The sequence below is a fragment of the Oncorhynchus keta genome, unplaced genomic scaffold (genome assembly GCF_023373465.1).
Source record: "Oncorhynchus keta strain PuntledgeMale-10-30-2019 unplaced genomic scaffold, Oket_V2 Un_contig_932_pilon_pilon, whole genome shotgun sequence".
Lineage (NCBI taxonomy): Eukaryota > Metazoa > Chordata > Actinopteri > Salmoniformes > Salmonidae > Oncorhynchus > Oncorhynchus keta.
The window spans coordinates 59,775-79,631 of record NW_026290487.1 but is presented as its reverse complement, the minus strand read 5'-3'; the positions used below and the strand labels follow the sequence as shown (position 1 = coordinate 79,631).

The 19,857-nt window shown below is 41.2% G+C and overlaps 2 protein-coding genes and 1 long non-coding RNA gene across 54 annotated transcripts; 2 read left to right on the top strand and 1 right to left on the bottom strand.

The window, feature by feature from the left end:
- Positions 1-828: 828 nt before the first annotated feature.
- On the bottom strand, positions 829-1,772 carry LOC127927077 (uncharacterized). 2 transcript variants are annotated; one of them, XR_008126086.1, is made up of 4 exons: positions 1,576-1,772; positions 1,421-1,506; positions 1,152-1,349; positions 829-1,080 (listed from the first exon to the last, which is right to left on the bottom strand). It is a non-coding gene; the product is annotated as an uncharacterized LOC127927077 (long non-coding RNA). The 2 variants fall into 2 exon arrangements; XR_008126087.1 differs by lacking the exon at positions 1,576-1,772 and having other exon boundaries at positions 1,421-1,554.
- Positions 1,773-4,745: 2,973 nt separating this feature from the next.
- LOC127927076 (ladderlectin-like) lies at positions 4,746-5,542 on the top strand. 2 transcript variants are annotated; one of them, XM_052512825.1, is made up of 2 exons: positions 4,746-5,265; positions 5,379-5,542. In XM_052512825.1, exons 1-2 carry the CDS (start codon positions 4,746-4,748, stop codon positions 5,477-5,479), a joined length of 621 nt encoding a protein of 206 aa, XP_052368785.1. In that variant the 3' UTR covers positions 5,480-5,542. The 2 variants fall into 2 exon arrangements, with proteins under 2 accessions (XP_052368785.1, XP_052368784.1); XM_052512824.1 differs by having other exon boundaries at positions 5,346-5,542.
- A 7,131-nt stretch (positions 5,543-12,673) lies between these two features.
- LOC127927075 (uncharacterized) lies at positions 12,674-19,857 on the top strand. Of its 50 annotated transcripts, none has more exons than XR_008126077.1 (14): positions 13,051-13,313; positions 13,795-14,022; positions 14,131-14,886; positions 15,175-15,234; positions 15,859-15,978; positions 16,325-16,504; positions 16,565-16,684; positions 16,745-16,804; positions 16,985-17,152; positions 17,501-17,620; positions 17,729-17,788; positions 17,849-18,076; positions 18,320-19,261; positions 19,320-19,857. XR_008126077.1 is itself a non-coding variant. In XM_052512804.1 (13 exons), the coding sequence occupies exons 1-12, from the start codon at positions 13,044-13,046 to the stop codon at positions 18,371-18,373; spliced, it is 2,412 nt and encodes an 803-aa protein (XP_052368764.1). In that variant the 5' UTR covers positions 12,907-13,043; the 3' UTR covers positions 18,374-19,261; positions 19,320-19,857. The 50 variants fall into 50 exon arrangements, 39 of the variants coding, with proteins under 39 accessions (XP_052368760.1, XP_052368759.1, XP_052368783.1 ...); XR_008126076.1 differs by lacking the exon at positions 15,175-15,234 and adding an exon at positions 15,571-15,630 and having other exon boundaries at positions 14,131-14,946; positions 15,799-15,978; XM_052512804.1 differs by lacking the exon at positions 15,175-15,234 and adding exons at positions 14,947-15,006; positions 15,391-15,450; positions 15,511-15,798; positions 16,099-16,218; positions 18,183-18,242 and having other exon boundaries at positions 12,907-13,073; positions 13,855-13,902; positions 14,551-14,598; ... (1 more) ...; positions 16,325-17,212; positions 17,381-18,076.

Genomic DNA, 19,857 nt, shown 5'->3' with positions numbered 1-19,857 from the left:
AATCCTTTTTGAAATCAGACATGTTGGCTGAATACACAACATGTGTAGCTTTAATTTGGTGTCTTTCATGTGTGAATTCATGAAAGATAGATTTTTATAGTAATTTATTTGAATTTGGCGCTCTGTGTTTTTACTGGCTTTTGGCCAAGTGGGACGTTAGCGTCCCACATATCCCAGAGAACCTTTTCTCCTCCCTTTCATCTACAAGTGAAAAATAAGGAATCATAGCTTCACCTGGATTCACAGTTTGTCATGGAAAGAAAGGTGTCCTTAATGTTTTATACATTCATGGTCCGCACCTGGGGACTGAGGATTATGAGAGAACCCCGCATCACTAGCTTCTCTTTATTCAACCTGCTATCTACCCACCTGGGGACTGAGGGTTATGAGAGAACCCCCACATCACTAGCTTCTCTTTATTCAACCTGCTATCTACCCACCTGGGGACTGAGGGTTATGAGAGAACCCCCACATCACTAGCTTCTCTTTATTCAACCTGTCATCTACGCACCTGGGGACTGAGGGTTATGAGAGAACCCCCACATCACTAGCTTCTCTTTATTCAACCTGCCATCTACCCACCTGGGGACTGAGGGTTATGAGAGAACCCCCTCATCACTAGCTTCTCTTTATTCAACCTGCCATCTACCCACCTGGGGACTGAGGGTTATGAGAGAACCCCCACATCACTAGCTTCTCTTTATAGAACCTGCCATCTACCCACCTGGGGACTGGGGGTTATTAGAGAACCCCACATCACTAGCTTCTCTTTATTCAACCTGCCATCTACCCACCACCTGGGGACTGAGGGTTATGAGAGAACCCCACATCACTAGCTTCTCTTTATACAACCTGCCATCTACCCACCTGGGGACTGAGGGTTATGAGAGAACCCCCACATCACTAGCTTCTCTTTATTCAACCTGCCATCTACCCACCTGGGGACTGAGGGTTATGAGAGAACCCCCACATCACTAGCTTCTCTTTATTCAACCTGCCATCTACCCACCTGGGGACTGAGGGTTATGAGAGAACCCCCACATCACTAGCTTCTCTTTATTCAACCTGCCATCTACCCACCTGGGGACTGAGGGTTATGACAGAACCCCCACATCACTAGCTTCTCTTTATTCAACCTGCCATCTACCCACCTGGGGACTGAGGGTTATGAGAGAACCCCCACATCACTAGCTTCTCTTTATTCAACCTGCCATCTACCCACCTGGGGACTGAGGGTTATGAGAGAACCCCCACATCACTAGCTTCTCTTTATTCAACCTGCCATCTACCCACCTGGGGACTGAGGGTTATGAGAGAACCCCCACATCACTAGCTTCTCTTTATTCAACCTGCCATCTACCCATCTGGGGACTGAGGGTTATGTGAGAACCCCCACATCACTAGCTTCTCTTTATTCAACCTGCCATCTACCCACCTGGGGACTGAGGGTTATGAGAGAACCCCCACATCACTAGCTTCTCTTTATTCAACCTGCCATCTACCCACCTGGGGACTGAGGGTTATGAGAGAACCCCCACATCTAGCTTCTCTTTATTCAACCTGCTATATACCCACCTGGGGACTGAGGGTTATGAGAGAACCCCCACATCACTAGCTTGTATGTTCTGCAGCCTTGTAAAGATAAGGACGGGATGACTGGGAGGCAGATTTATTTATTGTCATGAATCTTGCCCTGGAGGCAGTTCTGTAAAGTGGTCACTAACTGGCACAGGCACAAAGTAATAAAATCAGATTTTAATTCTAACCTCAACCCCAACCACACTGCTCACCCTTCCCTTAAGTGGTGCACACACACACACAAACACACACACACGCACGCACACACGCACACGCACACACGCACGCACGCACGCACGCACGCACGCACGCACACACGCACACACACACGCACACACACACACACACACACACACACACACACACACACACACACACACACACACACACACACACACACACACACACACACTGGGCTCCTGAGTTGTGCAGTGGTCTAAGGCACTGCATTTCAGTGCAAGAGGCACCACTACAGTCGCTGGTTCAAATCCAGGTTGCATCACATCTGTCCCTGAGTCCCACAGGGCGATGCACATACCCCGCCGGGGTAGGCCGTCAATGTAAATAATGATTTGTTCATAACTGACTTGCCTAGTTAAATAAACATTACACTTATATTTGTTTTTGTTTTATTAAAGAAACAAAAGCTGAAATAAATCATTCTCTCTGCTACAATTCTGACATTTCACATTCTTTAAACAAAGTGGTGATCCTAACTGACCTAAGACAGGGAATTTCACTAGGATTAAATGTCAGGAATTGTTTTGCTGGGGGCAGTATTGAGTAGCTTGGATGAATAAGGTGCCAAGAGTAAACTGCCTGCTACTCAGTCCCAGTGGCTAATATATGCTCAGAACTTTCTAAAACTGTTTGAATGATGTCTGTGAGTATGTCTGTGAGTATAACAGAAATCATTTGGCAGAGAAAAAAATCCAACCAGGAAGTGGGAAATCCGAGGTTGATCGTTGATCGTTTTTCAAATCATTCCCTATTGAAGATACAGTGGGATATTGATCATGTGGGGCCGAATGAGAGGGGAATGAGTCAGGTGTATGGCAGAGCGCCACGAGCTGGTCACGCGCATTTCACGTGTTGCAGCTGCGTTCCATTGCTTCTTTTTTGCCCCTTCTCGTTCACGTGAGAGCGACAGACAAAGGAATTCTACAGACAAAGGAATTCTACAGACAAAGGAATTCTCCGGTTGGAACATTATTGAAGATTTATGATAAAAACATCCTAAAGATTGATTCTACACTTCGTTTGACATGTTTCTATGGTAACGTAACTTTGGACTTTGTCTGCAACTGGTGAACGCGCTTCTTGAGTTTGGATTTGTTTACCAAATGCGCTAACACAAGAAGCTATTTGGACTTAAATGATGGACATTGTCGAACAAAACAAACATTTATCGTGGAACTGGGATTCCTGGGAGTGTAACGGCTTTCTGTGGAAGAAGGTGAGGACCAAGATGCAGCGTTGTACATCATATTTGTTTATTGTCACTGAACACTAAATACAAAAATAACAAAGGGACAGTCCTGAAAGGTGAAAAACACTAAACAGAAATTAACTACCCACAAAACCCGTGGGCAAGAGCTACCTAAGTATGGTTCCCAATCAGAGACAACGATAGACAGCTGTCCCTGATTGAGAACCATACCCTACCAAAAACAAAGAAATACATAAACATAGAAAAAAGAACATAGAATGCCCACCCTAGTCACACCTTGGCCTAACCAAAATAGAGAATAAAAGCCTCTATGGCCAGGGCGTGACAGGGAGTGCATTCTGATGAAGGTAAGTGAATATTTATAATGTTATGTCTGACTTCTGTTGACTGCACAATATATGGCGGATATGGCTATCTTCTTCTTATGGTCCTTCTGTAGCTCAGTTGGTAGAGCATGGCGCTTGTAACGCCAGGGTAGTGGGTTCAATCCCGGGACCACCCATACGTAGAATGTATGCACACATGACTGTAAGTCGCTTTGGATAAAAGCGTCTGCTAAATGGCATATTATTATTATTATATTCTTGACTTGTTTGGTCTCTAAGCGGCGTACTCAGATTATTGCATGGTTTACGTTTTCCGTTCCGCTTTTTTGAAATCTGACACAGCGGTTGCATTAAGGAGAATTGGATCTAAAATTCCATGCATAACACTTGTATCTTTGATCAACGTTTATTATGAGTATTTCTGTAAAGTGATGTGGCTCTCTGCAAAATCACCGGATGTTTTTGGAACTATTGAACATAACGTGCCAATGTATACTGAGATTTTTTTATGTAAATATGAACTTTATCAAACAAAACATACATGTATTGTGTAACATGAAGTCCTATGAGTGTCATCTGATGAAGATCATCAAAGGTTAGTGATTAATAATTCTCTCTATTTCTGAATTTTGTGACTCCTCTCTTTGGCTGGAAAATGGCTGTGTTTTTCTGTGACTTGACGGTGACCGAACATAATCATTTGTCGTGCTTTTGCTGTAAAGCCTATCTGAAATTGGACACTGGTTGGATTAACAAGAAGTTTATCTTTAAAATGGTGTGAAATGCTTGTATATTTGAGCAATTTTTATTATGGGATTTTGTTATTGCCTGGAATCATGTTGATTCTTCGTATTCGGTGGGGGGAGCTGCAACTCAATATTAGGAAGGTGTTATTGTTTTGTACACACTGGAAACTGTTGAGTGTGAAAACCCAGCAGCGTTGCAGTTCTTGACATGAACAGGTGCATCTGGCACCTACTATCATACCCCGTTTAAAGACACTTAAATTGTCTTCACCCTCTGAATGGCACACACACAATCCATCTCTCAGTTGTCTCAAGGCTCCCACATTTTTTTAACCTGTCTCCTCCCCTTTATCTACACTGATTAAAGTGGATTCACCTGGTCAGTCTAGGTCATGGAAAGAGCAGGTGACCTTAATGTTTTGTACACTCAGTGTATATTTGCCAAAAGGATTAGGATACATTTGCCAACATGATATAGAATCAGTGTCAACATGTTTTTTGGTACATTGGAATCAGTGTCAACATGTTTTTTGTGCTTCGTCCTTGTGGCTTGGTGAGTTGCATGTATAAAAGTGTTCCTCTTTCTCAAGCTGAACAGAACCTACAGACCACCTGTGATTCCTTCTCTGACAGGAAAAGATTACCATGGAGAAGTTGGCCATCCTTCTGCTTCTGAGTGCTGCCATTGCACTGGGCGACGCAAACCTGACCCAGCTGCTTGGTTTAGAACCCTTACTGAAGACTGAGGTGGAACAGACTCCTCCTGTCGGGGCTCAGGTAGCAGCAGTACAGCAGGGGACAAAGGAAATGTCATGTCCCTCAGACTGGCACCCATATGGATCACGCTGTTTCAGGTTTGTCAGCATTCCGCAGTCATGGTCAGATTCTGAGCAAAACTGTTTGGCACTTGGTGGAAACCTAGCATCCGTGAATAACCTTTTAGAGTACCAGTTCATGCAAGCACTAACAAAGAATACCAATGGCCACTTACCTGATACCTGGATTGGAGGTTTTGATGCAGTCAAGGAGGGCTTATGGATGTGGTCAGATGGGTCCAGATTTGACTACACTAACTGGAACATTGGTGAGCCCAATAACGCTGGAGAAGGAGAGGACTGTCTGCAGATGAACGCTGCAAGTGAGAAGCTCTGGTTCGACGTGCCCTGTGAGTGGAAGTTTACATCTCTCTGTTCCAGAAGAATTTAGGCTAGGAAATGACCCAGCCACTTCAACTCTCACCTCCAGGGGTCAACAGTCTACTTCACCTCTCACCTCCAGGGGTCAACAGTCTACTTCACCTCTCACCTCCAGGGGTCAACAGTCTACACTTCAATACTCAAACCAAGATCTGTCACTCACTGCAGCTCACCATTACCTAAACTTGTGATGAAACTGTGTGATGTTGCTAATCCTGCTTTTGAAATTAAAGATAAATGACTGAATAGTTGTTCTTCATTTCCTATTGCTTAACTAGTTGTCATGGCACATCAGTTAGTCAATGGTAAGATATTATAAACTAGAATAAAGACAATCTCTCAATAACATGAACCTGCATCACTAAAAATAATTGATACATTTTTTTTTATTTTACCAGGCAAGTCAGTTAAGAACAAATTATTATTTTCAATGACGGCCTGGGAACAGAGGGTTAAAACTGCCTTGTTCAGGGGCAGAATGACAGATCAGACGTTGTCAGGTCGGGGATTTGAACTTGCAACCTTTCGGTTACTAGTCCAATGCTCTAACCACTGTTAATCTCTCAATAACATGAACCTGCATCACTAAAAATAATTGAGACATGATAAAACCTTATCATACTGTTAATAATGATTAACTCTCTTCCTAACAGACCATTTGATTCTGAATGGTTTAGATGCAGGAAATTCCAGTTATATAACTATTAACATGAATTATCAGCTTTTTAAAATAATTTATTAATGCATTTTTTATGGTTTAGTAATTATGCATAAAATTAATAAATACTTAGTAGATATTCAATGAATTATTTATTTATTCAGGTTAACTAATGCATTAACTAATGTACCCTTATTGTAAAGTGTTACCGTTCCCTGTCTTTCATATCTGAGGCTAAATCCATGAGAGAGAGAGAGAGGGAGAGAGAGAGAGAGAGAGAGGGAGAGAGGGAGAGAGAGAGAGATTATATTTCTCCATAGAATGAAGGACTGAAGATTAAACAGGGAATGTGTCAAGAGAGAGAGAGAGGAGAGGAGAGAGAGATAGAGAGAGAGAGAGAGAGAGAGTGAGAGAGAAGGGTCCCTCACACAACAATAAGATAGGGAGAGACCTGGGACTGGGATGTTCTCCGTGTCCCAGGCAAGGTCTCCGGATCTGGCTCAGACAGATAGTCTGTTATCAAAACACTAGACACATTGTTCCCAAACGTTGATTCTGATTAAAACCACACACAGTATTATAATATAATCATCGAATGAGTCTAACACTTACACACATGTGTTATAATAATCTAATGATTCAAATTCATTTCCTACAATCACATGGTATCAGACCTATGGTTTCATACCATCACATGGTATCAGACCTATGGTTTCATACAATCACATGGTATCAGACCTATGGTTTCATACCATCACATGGTATCAGACCTATGGTTTCATACAATCACATGGTATCAGACCTATGGTTTCATACCATCACATGGTATCAGACCTATGGTTTCATACAATCACATGGTATCAGACCTATGGTTTCATACAATCACATGGTATCAGACCTATGGTTTCATACAATCACATGGTATCAGACCTATGGTTTCATACAATCACATGGTATCAGACCTATGGTTTCATACCATCACATGGTATCAGACCTATGGTTTCATACAATCACATGGTATCAGACCTATGGTTTCATACCATCACATGGTATCAGACCTATGGTTTCATACAATCACATGGTATCAGACCTATGGTTTCATACAATCACATGGTATCAGACCTATGGTTTCATACAATCACATGGTATCAGACCTATGGTTTCATACCATCACATGGTATCAGACCTATGGTTTCATACAATCACATGGTATCAGACCTATGGTTTCATACCATCACATGGTATCAGACCTATGGTTTCATACAATCACATGGTATCAGACCTATGGTTTCATACAATCACATGGTATCAGACCTATGGTTTCATACAATCACATGGTATCAGACCTATGGTTTCATACCATCACATGGTATCAGACCTATGGTTTCATACAATCACATGGTATCAGACCTATGGTTTCATACAATCACATGGTATCAGACCTATGGTTTCATACAATCACATGGTATCAGACCTATGGTTTCAGGACTGTAACATGGTATCAGACCTATGGTTTCATACCATCACATGGTATCAGACCTATGGTTTCATACAATCACATGGTATCAGACCTATGGTTTCAGGACTGTAACATTCTAATCATTTATTAAAACACATTTCCTAATCAATCCACCCTTAAATGACGAGATGATACATCCTGGAACTAATATCCTACAAGGAAACATAACAAATAATCCTAATTAATACAAGGGAATATAATGTACATCAGATATTCATTCATGACTGTTATCGGTCTAAATCCCACTGTAACACTTCCGTTAGGATTTGTATTACAAGCTTCATAACAATACGGTCTCATCCCTCAAAAATAACGGTCTCATCCAACACTGACTCCTCATAGCTGAAAGAAACGGAATCCTCTGCTGGACCTTGAAGCTCGAACTCGACATCACACAGACCAGCGCTGGAAATCGGTCCATACCTCATCACCATCTGTTGCCCTACCGACCTCTCCAGAGTCTTGATAAGCAAAACTGTCACACAAGGTACCAAACAAACCCCACACAGAACCAAAACACTCATACAGGTGACGGTTGCCCACAACACAGTGATAATGACATTTTTCCATTTCCCAAACACACTGTCAAACCACTTTGTTAGAGAATTATCGACCCCAGAGTTCTCAGCCAATTCGTAAGCTAGGGTTGTTAATAAAGTAGTGTAGACTTCAGTAGGCTACATAGACCTGTTTTAGCCATTAATAAAGTAGTTTAGACTACAGTAGGCTACATAGACCTGTTTTACCCATTAATAAAGTAGTGTAGACTTCAGTAGGCTACATAGACCTGTTTTACCCATTTATAAAGTAGTTTAGACTACAGTAGGCTACATAGACCTGTTTTACCCATTAATAAAGTAGTGGAGACTACAGTAGACTACATAGACCTGTTTTACTCATTAATAAAGTAGTGTAGACTTCAGTAGGCTACATAGACCTGTTTTACCCATTAATAAAGTAGTTTAGACTACAGTAGGCTACATAGACCTGTTTTACCCATTAATAAAGTAGTGTAGACTACAGTAGGCTACATAGACCTGTTTTACCCATTAATAAAGTAGTGGAGACTACAGTAGACTACATAGACCTGATTTACCCATTAATAAAGTAGTGTAGACTTCAGTAGGCTACATAGACCTGTTTTACCCATTAATAAAGTAGTTTAGACTACAGTAGGCTACATAGACCTGTTTTACCCATTAATAAAGTAGTGTAGACTACAGTAGGCTACATAGACCTGTTTTACCCATTAATAAAGTAGTGTAGACTACAGTAGGCTACATAGACCTGTTTTACCCATTAATAAAGTAGTTTAGACTACAGTAGGCTACATAGACCTGTTTTACCCATTAATAAAGTAGTGTAGACTACAGTAGGCTACATAGACCTGTTTTACCCATTAATAAAGTAGTGTAGACTACAGTAGGCTACATAGACCTGTTTTACCCATTAATAAAGTAGTGTAGACTACAGTAGGCTACATAGACCTGTTTTACCCATTAATAAAGTAGTGGAGACTACAGTAGACTACATAGACCTGTTTTACCCATTAATAAAGTAGTGTAGACTACAGTAGGCTACATAGACCTGTTTTACCCATTAATAAAGTAGTGTAGACTACAGTAGGCTACATAGACCTGTTCTACCCATTAATAAAGTAGTGTAGACTACAGTAGGCTACATAGACCTGTTTTACCCATTAATAAAGTAGTGGAGACTACAGTAGACTACATAGACCTGTTTTACCCATTAATAAAGTAGTGTAGACTTCAGTAGGCTACATAGACCTGTTTTACCCATTAATAAAGTAGTGTAGACTACAGTAGGCTACATAGACCTGTTTTACCCATTAATAAAGTAGTTTAGACTACAGTAGGCTACATAGACCTGTTTTACCCATTAATAAAGTAGTGTAGACTACAGTAGGCTACATAGACCTGTTATACCCATTAATAAAGTAGTGTAGACTACAGTAGGCTACATAGACCTGTTTTACCCATTAATAATGTAGTGTAGACTACAGTAGGCTACATAGACCTGTTTTACCCATTAATAAAGTAGTGTAGACTACAGTAGGCTGCATAGACCTGTTATACCCATTAATAAAGTAGTGTAGACTACAGTAGGCTACATAGACCTGTTTTACCCATTAATAAAGTAGTGTAGACTACAGTAGGCTACATAGACCTGTTATACCCATTAATAAAGTAGTGTAGACTACAGTAGGCTACATAGACCTGTTTTACCCATTAATAATGTAGTGTAGACTACAGTAGGCTACATAGACCTGTTTTACCCATTAATAATGTAGTGTAGACTACATAGACCTATTTTACCCATTAATAAAGTAGTGTAGACTACAGTAGGCTGCATAGACCTGTTTTACCCATTAATAAAGTAGTGTAGACTACAGTAGGCTGCATAGACCTGTTTTACCCCATGAATAAAGTAGTGTAGACTACAGTAGACTACATAGACCTGTTTTACCCATTAATAAAGTAGTGTAGACTACAGTAGGCTGCATAAACCTGTTTTACACATTTTAACTACCAATCAACACACAGAGAAATAAACAAATCATGAGAATTTAATAGAGATATTGGTGATTTTATGAACTTAATCAGATCAAATTATTTTTTTCTCACTGAATGCTATGTACTTATCAAATGAGCTAATTATGTTCTGACCCACCGACTTTAACTCAGAAAACAATTGTCCCGAAGCCAAATCTAGTTGACGAACCCTGTTTTATAGTATTCCATGGCCTTTACTGGCCAACTGCTGTTATGGTTATGATATACTATGGTGTTGTGTCACTAGACTTTGACCAGATATTATTGCATCCAAAGATCAACTGAACCTAGAACATAGATACAGAGACACTTGTCATCAGGAAGGTTCTCTCTCAGCGCAACCAGGTGACAGAGGTACGAGGGTTCAATGACCCACAGAAGGAGGAGTACTTCAGGAAGAGATTCAGTGATGAGGACCTGGCCAGCAGAATCATCTCACACATAAAGACATCAAGGAGCCTCCACATCATGTGCCACATTCCAGTCTTCTGTTGGATTTCTGCAACAGTCCTTGAACACATGCTGAAACATAAGAGAGTAGAGATGCCCAAGACTCTGACTGAGATGTACACACACCTTGTGGTGTTTCATACCAAACAGAAGAATGAAAAGTATCTTGGGAAAGAAGAGACAGGTCCACACTGGAATAAAGAGAGCATTCTGTCACTGGGAAAACTGGCTTTTCAACAGCTTGTGAAAGGCAGTCAGATTTTCTATGAAAAAGACCTGAAAGAAGCTGGCATTGATGTCAATGAAGCCTCAGTGTACTCAGGATTGTGCACACAGCTCTTTAAAGAGGAATGTGTGCTGTACCAGGACAAGGTGTACTGCTTTGTTCATCTGAGCATTCAGGAGTTTCTGGCTGCTGTATATGTGTTCCTCTCATTCATCAACAACAATTTGAATCTAATGGCCAAAGCTCAATCAACGTCCAGGAATCTTTCTGTGAGGAAAAGACACAAGCCTAAATTTACATTCTTCAAGAGTGCTGTGGATAAAGCCTTACAAAGTGAGACGGGAAACCTGGACCTTTTCCTCCGCTTCCTTCTGGGCCTCTCACTGGAGTCCAATCAGAAGCACTTACGAGGTCTACTGACAAAGACAAGAAGCAGCTCACAGAGCCATGAAGAAACAGTCAAGTACATCAAGGAGAAGATCAGGGAGAATCCCTCTCCAGAGAGGAGCATCAATCTGTTCCACTGTCTGAATGAACTGAATGACCATTCTCTAGTGGAGGAGATCCAAAGATACCTGAGATCAGGAAGTCTCTCAAAACCCTTCCTGTCACCTGCACAGTGGTCAGCTCTGGTCTTTGTGTTGCTGACTTCAGAAAAGGAGCTGGATGTGTTTGACCTGAAGAAATACTCCAGATCAGAGGAAGGTCTTCTGAGGCTGCTGCCAGTGGTCAAAGCCTCCAGAGCTGTTCTGTGAGTAAATAAAATGACATATAAGAACTAATCATAAGGAAGAAATATTCAGTTGATCAAAAACTATTTATTATTGAATAATTTGTTATGCCAATTAATTGATTTTCACATTACATAACTAATCATCAGGAAGAAATATTCCGTTGAGAAAAAATATTTATTATTGAATAACTTTTTATGCCAATTAATTGATTTTCACATTACATAACATTATGATCGTACAATTCTAGGAGACGGAACATGAATATATCCTGTTTGAGAGAATAAACCAAATGCATCTGAAATTGTCCTTCTACACTACTGGTGTTAAATGAACAGTGTGTTTGTGAAGTCATGATGATCTCTTTGCAGGCTGTCAGACTGTGGAGTCACAGAGGAAGGCTGTGCTTCTCTGGTCTCAGCTCTGAGGTCAAACCCCTCACACCTGAGAGCTGGATCTGAGTAACAATGACCTGAAGGATTCAGGAGTGAAGCTGCTCTCTGCTGGACTGGGGAATCCCCACTGTAAACTGGAGACTCTGAGGTCAGTATTCCTGTAGTTGGTCAACAAGTGATAACTGTTCACCAGACCCACATGTGTTTTTATCAGAGCCCATATGTGTTTGGACAGTGAAGCTTACAGTTTTAAATTTGGTGCTGTGCTCCAGCATTTTGGATTTGAGATAGAACGTTTCAAATTAGGAGACAGTACAGAGTGTCACCTTTTATTTGAGGTTAATGGTGAGAGGTTAGTATGTTTTGTTGTAGCCTCTAACTCCCTCACTCATTATTATTCATGATTAATTCATGATCTTTCTCAATGATGACGTCACAGGCTTGATGTAGTCATTGTGTTCATAGAATATGGGACCAAATACTAAACTTTTGACTACTTTAATACACTATAAGTGAGTTGGTCAGAATATTTATCACTTCTTCGAATGGGGACTAGATACATAAAGTGCTTTTATTTCTCTAAATGGTGAAACAGATATGTAAGCCTTGGTTTCATGCATGTCAACATCAGAAGCCTCCTCCCTAAATTTGTTTTACTTACTGCTTTAGCACACTCTGCTAACCCTGATGTCCTTGCCGTGTCTGAATCCTGGCTCAGGAAGGCCACCAAAATTCTGAGATTTCCATACCCAACTATAACATTTTACGTCAAGATATAACTGCCAAAGGGGGAGGAGTTGCAGTCTACTGCAAAGATAGCCTGCAAAGTAATGTCATACTTTCCAGGTCCATACCCAAACTGCCTGTTAAATCAGTTTCTGGACCACAGGTTCTAGAACAGCATCTATCCCAGTTCTATCTGCCTGTTAAATCAGTTTCTGGACCACAGGTTCTAGAACATCTTCTATCCCAGTTCTATCTGCCTGTTAAATCAGTTTCTGGACCACAGGTTCTATCCCAGCTCTATATGCCTGTTAAATCAGTTTCTGGAACACAGGTTCTAGAACAGCTTTTATCCCAGTTCTATCTGCCTGTTAAATCCGTTTCTGGTCCACAGGTTCTAAAACAGCTTCTATCCCAGTTCTATCTGCCTGTTAAATCAGTTTCTGGACCACAGATTCTATCCCAGCTCTATATGCCTGTTAAATCAGTTTCTGGACCACAGGTTCTAGAACAGCTTCTATCCCAGTTCTATCTGCCTGTTAAATCAGTTTCTGGATCACAGGTTCTAGAACAGCTTCTATCCCAGTTCTATCTGCCTGTTAAATCAGTTTCTGGACCACAGGTTCTAGAACAGCTTCTATCCCAGTTCTATCTGACTGTTTAATCAGTTTCTGGACCACAGGTTCTAAAACAGCTTCTATCCCAGTTCTATCTGCCTGTTAAATCAGTTTCTGGACCACAGGTTCTAGAACAGCATCTATCCCAGTTCTATCTGCCTGTTAAATCTGTTTCTGGACCACAGGTTCTAAAACAGCTTCTATCCCAGTTATATCTGCCTGTTAAATCAGTTTCTGGACCACAGGTTCTCGAACAGCTTCTATCCCAGTTCCATCTGCCTGTTAAATCAGTTTCTGGATCACAGGTTCTAGAACAGCTTCAATCCCAGTTCTATCTGCCTGTTAAATCAGTTTCTGGACCACAGGTTCTAGAACAGCATCTATCCCAGTTCTATCTGCCTGTTAAATCCGTTTCTGGACCACAGGTTCTAGAACAGCATCTATCCCAGTTCTATCTGCCTGTTAAATCTGTTTCTGGACCACAGGTTCTAAAACAGCTTCTATCCCAGTTATATCTGCCCGTTAAATCAGTTTCTGGACCACAGGTTCTCCGAACAGCTTCTATCCCAGTTCTATCTGCCTGTTAAATCAGTTTCTGGATCACAGGTTCTAGAACAGCTTCTATCCCAGTTCTATCTGCCTGTTAAATCAGTTTCTGGACCACAGATTCTATCCCAGCTCTATATGCCTGTTAAATCAGTTTCTGGACCACAGGTTCTAGAACAGCATCTTTCCCAGTTCTATCTGCCTGTTAAATCCGTTTCTGGACCACAGGTTCTAAAACAGCTTCTATCCCAGTTCTATCTGCCTGTTAAATCCGTTTCTGGTCCACAGGTTCTAAAACAACTTCTATCCCAGTTCTATCTGCCTGTTAAATCAGTTTCTGGACCACAGATTCTATCCCAGTTCTATCTGCCTGTTAAATCCGTTTCTGGACCACAGGTTCTAAAACAGCTTCTATCCCAGTTATATCTGCCTGTTAAATCAGTTTCTGGATCACAGGTTCTAGAACAGCTTCAATCCCAGTTCTATCTGCCTGTTAAATCAGTTTCTGGACCACAGGTTCTAGAACAGCATCTATCCCAGTTCTATCTGCCTGTTAAATCCGTTTCTGGACCACAGGTTCTAGAACAGCATCTATCCCAGTTCTATCTGCCTGTTAAATCTGTTTCTGGACCACAGGTTCTAAAACAGCTTCTATCCCAGTTATATCTGCCCGTTAAATCAGTTTCTGGACCACAGGTTCTCGAACAGCTTCTATCCCAGTTCTATCTGCCTGTTAAATCAGTTTCTGGATCACAGGTTCTAGAACAGCTTCTATCCCAGTTCTATCTGCCTGTTAAATCAGTTTCTGGACCACAGATTCTATCCCAGCTCTATATGCCTGTTAAATCAGTTTCTGGACCACAGGTTCTAGAACAGCATCTTTCCCAGTTCTATCTGCCTGTTAAATCCGTTTCTGGACCACAGGTTCTAAAACAGCTTCTATCCCAGTTCTATCTGCCTGTTAAATCCGTTTCTGGTCCACAGGTTCTAAAACAGCTTCTATCCCAGTTCTATCTGCCTGTTAAATCAGTTTCTGGACCACAGATTCTATCCCAGTTCTATCTGCCTGTTAAATCCGTTTCTGGACCACAGGATCTAAAACAGCTTCTATCCCAGTTATATCTGCCTGTTAAATCAGTTTCTGGACCACAGGTTCTCGAACAGCTTCTATCCCAGTTCTATCTGCCTGTTAAATCAGTTTCTGGACCACAGGTTCTAGAACAGCATCTATCCCAGTTCTATCTGCCTGTTAAATCCGTTTCTGGACCACAGGTTCTCAAACAGCTTCTATCCCAGTTCTATCTGCCTGTTAAATCAGTTTCTGGATCACAGGTTCTAGAACAGCTTCTATCCCAGTTCTATCTGCCTGTTAAATCAGTTTCTGGACCACAGATTCTATCCCAGCTCTATCTGCCTGTTAAATCAGTTTCTGGACCACAGGTTCTAGAACAGCATCTATCCCAGTTCTATCTGCCTGTTAAATCAGTTTCTGGACCACAGGTTCTAGAACAGCTTCTATCCCAGTTCTATCTGCCTGTTAAATCAGTTTCTGGACCACAGATTCTATCCCAGTTCTATCTGCCTGTTAAATCAGTTTCTGGACCACAGATTCTATCCCAGCTCTATATGCCTGTTAAATCAGTTTCTGGACCACAGGTTCTAAAACAGCTTCTATCCCAGTTCTATCTGCCTGTTAAATCAGTTTCTGGACCACAGGTTCTCGAACAGCTTCTATCCCAGTTCTATCTGCCCGTTAAATCAGTTTCTGGACCACAGGTTCTCGAACAGCTTCTATCCCAGTTCTATCTGCCTGTTAAATCAGTTTCTGGACCACAGGTTCTCGAACAGCTTCTATCCCAGTTCTATCTGCCTGTTAAATCCGTTTCTGGTCCACAGGTTCTAAAACAGTTTCTATCCCAGTTATATCTGCCTGTTAAATCAGTTTCTGGACCACAGATTCTATCCCAGCTATATATGCCTGTTAAATCAGTTTCTGGACCACAGGTTCTAGAACAGCATCTATCCCAGTTCTATCTGCCTGTTAAATCCGTTTATGGACCACAGGTTCTAAAACAGCTTCTATCCCAGTTCTATCTGCCTGTTAAATCAGTTTCTGGACCACAGGTTCTCGAACAGCTTCTATCCCAGTTCTATCTGCCTGTTAAATCCGTTTCTGGTCCACAGGTTCTAAAACAGTTTCTATCCCAGTTATATCTGCCTGTTAAATCAGTTTCTGGATCACAGGTTCTAGAACAGCTTCTATCCCATTTCTATCTGCCTGTTAAATCAGTTTCTGGACCACAGGTTCTAGAACAGCATCTATCCCAGTTCTATCTGCCTGTTAAATCCGTTTCTGGACCACAGGTTCTAAAACAGCTTCTATCCCAGTTCTATCTGCCTGTTAAATCAGTTTCTGGACCACAGGTTCTAGAACAGCTTCTATCCCAGTTCTATCTGCCTGTTAAATCAGTTTCTGGACCACAGGTTCTAGAACATCTTCTATCCCAGTTCTATCTGCCTGTTAAATCAGTTTCTGGACCACAGATTCTATCCCAGTTATATGCCTGTTAAATCAGTTTCTGGACCACAGGTTCTAGAACAGCTTCTATCCCAGTTCTATCTGCCTGTTAAATCAGTTTCTGGACCACAGGTTCTAGAACAGCTTCTATCCCAGTTCTATCTGCCTGTTAAATCAGTTTCTGGACCACAGGTTCTAGAACAGCTTCTATCCCAGTTCTATCTGCCTGTTAAATCAGTTTCTGGACCACAGGTTCTAAAACAGCTTCTATCCCAGTTCTATCTGCCTGTTAAATCAGTTTCTGGACCACAGGTTCTAGAACAGCTTCTATCCCAGTTCTATCTGCCTGTTAAATCCGTTTCTGGACCACAGGTTCTAAAACAGCTTCTATCCCAGTTATATCTGCCTGTTAAATCAGTTTCTGGACCACAGGTTCTCGAACAGCTTCTATCCCAGTTCTATCTGCCTGTTAAATCAGTTTCTGGATCACAGGTTCTAGAACAGCTTCTATCCCAGTTCTATCTGCCTGTTAAATCAGTTTCTGGACCACAGGTTCTAGAACAGCATCTATCCCAGTTCTATCTGCCTGTTAAATCCGTTTCTGGACCACAGGTTCTAGAACAGCATCTATCCCAGTTCTATCTGCCTGTTAAATCTGTTTCTGGACCACAGGTTCTAAAACAGCTTCTATCCCAGTTATATCTGCCCGTTAAATCAGTTTCTGGACCACAGGTTCTCGAACAGCTTCTATCCCAGTTCTATCTGCCTGTTAAATCAGTTTCTGGATCACAGGTTCTAGAACAGCTTCTATCCCAGTTCTATCTGCCTGTTAAATCAGTTTCTGGACCACAGATTCTATCCCAGCTCTATATGCCTGTTAAATCAGTTTCTGGACCACAGGTTCTAGAACAGCATCTTTCCCAGTTCTATCTGCCTGTTAAATCCGTTTCTGGACCACAGGTTCTAAAACAGCTTCTATCCCAGTTCTATCTGCCTGTTAAATCAGTTTCTGGTCCACAGGTTCTAAAACAGCTTCTATCCCAGTTCTATCTGCCTGTTAAATCAGTTTCTGGACCACAGATTCTATCCCAGTTCTATCTGCCTGTTAAATCAGTTTCTGGACCACAGGTTCTAAAACAGCTTCTATCCCAGTTATATCTGCCTGTTAAATCAGTTTCTGGACCACAGGTTCTCGAACAGCTTCTATCCCAGTTCTATCTGCCTGTTAAATCAGTTTCTGGACCACAGGTTCTAGAACAGCATCTATCCCAGTTCTATCTGCCTGTTAAATCCGTTTCTGGACCACAGGTTCTAAAACAGCTTCTATCCCAGTTCTATCTGCCTGTTAAATCAGTTTCTGGATCACAGGTTCTAGAACAGCTTCTATCCCAGTTCTATCTGCCTGTTAAATCAGTTTCTGGACCACAGATTCTATCCCAGCTCTATATGCCTGTTAAATCAGTTTCTGGACCACAGGTTCTAGAACAGCTTCTATCCCAGTTCTATCTGTCTGTTAAATCAGTTTCTGGACCACAGGTTCTAGAACAGCTTCTATCCCAGTTCTATCTGCCTGTTAAATCAGTTTCTGGACCACAGGTTCTAGAACAGCTTCTATCCCAGTTCTATCTGCCTTTTAAATCAGTTTCTGGACCACAGATTCTATCCCAGTTCTATCTGCCTGTTAAATCAGTTTCTGGACCACAGGTTCTAGAACAGCTTCTATCCCAGTTCTATCTGCCTGTTAAATCAGTTTCTGGATCACAGGTTCTAGAACAGCTTCTATCCCAGTTCTATCTGCCTGTTAAATCAGTTTCTGGACCACAGGTTCTAGAACAGTTCTATCTGTGTTAAATTAGTTTCTGGATCACAGGTTCTAGAACAGCTTCTGTCCCAGTTCTATCTGTCTGTTGAATCAGTTTCTGGATCACAGGTTCTAGAACAGCTTCTATCCCAGTTCTATCTGTCTGTTGAATCAGTTTCTGGACCACAGGTTCTACAGACAGCTCTATCCCAGAACAGCTTCTATCCAAGTTCTATCTGTCTGTTAAATCAGTTTCTGGACCACAGGTTCTAGAACAGCTTCTATCCCAGTTCTATCTGCCTGTTAAATCATCAACCTAAACTGTTTCCATCAGACTATTAGAACATGACTGAACCTTTTGGTTCCTTTTCTGATCTTTTACCACTTTGCATTTTTATGATATATTTTACTGTTTGTGTTTGTACCACAGGAGGTTGGTGGGACCTTAATTGGGGAGGACAGGCTTGTAATGGCTGGAGGGGAATAAGTAGAATGGTATCAAACACGTGGTTTCCATGTGTTCCATTTCATCCACTCTGTTCCAGACATTATTATGAGCCGTCCCTCCCTCACCAGCCTCCACTGGTATGTACTGTCCTATATGTGAGAGAGATCCAACAAGGAATTACAATGTATGTATTACTTTTAATACCTGCAAATGGCAAATAAACTACTAGAAGTCCTTATGAATGTCTGCAGCCGACTAGACTGTTGGCGTCTGACAAGAGGTGAAAATATTACAGGAATATTCTGCAAATGTTGATGAAGACGTCACTCAATCCCCCAAAACAACATGCAGTCTTTCCACAAGACTCCCATGAAGTTATAGTGTGACGTTATGAGGTGACGTTAAAGTAACATTCTCAGAACATACTGCACTTGTTTTACTGTTTACTGTATACTGTTTTAGATGGATCCTCTGTTTATCATCTTGTTTTATACTGTTTTAGATGGATCCTCTGTTTATCATCTTGTTTTATACTGTTTTAGATGGATCCTAAATTTAAACAATGTAAACAATAATACTGTTAAAATACCAATGTGATCATTTGTTGTACGTCTTTTATGTTGAATAACAAATAGTACAATTATATATGGACATACGCTCCACATACACTGCTGATGTCGCAGAAAGGCCATAAAGATCATCAAGGACAACAACCACCCGATCCACTGCCTGTTCACCCTGCTATCATCCAGAAGGAGAGGTGCATCATCACCACCCGAGCCACTGCCTGTTCACCCCGCTATCATCCAGAAGGAGAGGTCAGTACAGGTGCATCAAAGCTGGGACCGAGAGACTGAAAAACAGCTTCTATCTTAAGGCAATCAGACTGTTTATCAGCCACCACTAACATTGAGTGGCTGCTGCCAACATACTGACTCAACTCCAGCCACTTTAATAATGGGAATAGATGGAAAAAAAATGCATCACTATGCCACTTAATATAATGTTTACATACCCTACATTACTCATCTCATATGTATATACTGTACTCGATACCATCTACTGCATCTTGCCTCTGCCGTTCTGTACCATCACTCATTCATGTATGTTTATGTACATATTCTTTATCCCTTTACACTTGTGTATATAAGGTAATTGTTGTGAAATCGTTAGGTTAGATTACTCGTTGATTATTACTGCATTGTCGGAACTAGAAGCACAAGCATTTTGCTAAACTCGCATTAACATCTGCTAACCATGTGTATGTGACAAATAAAATGTGATTTTAGTTTATTTAGTTGTACAAGTATACAAGAAGATATTGTATTTTTCATAATAAAACATATAATTGAAACA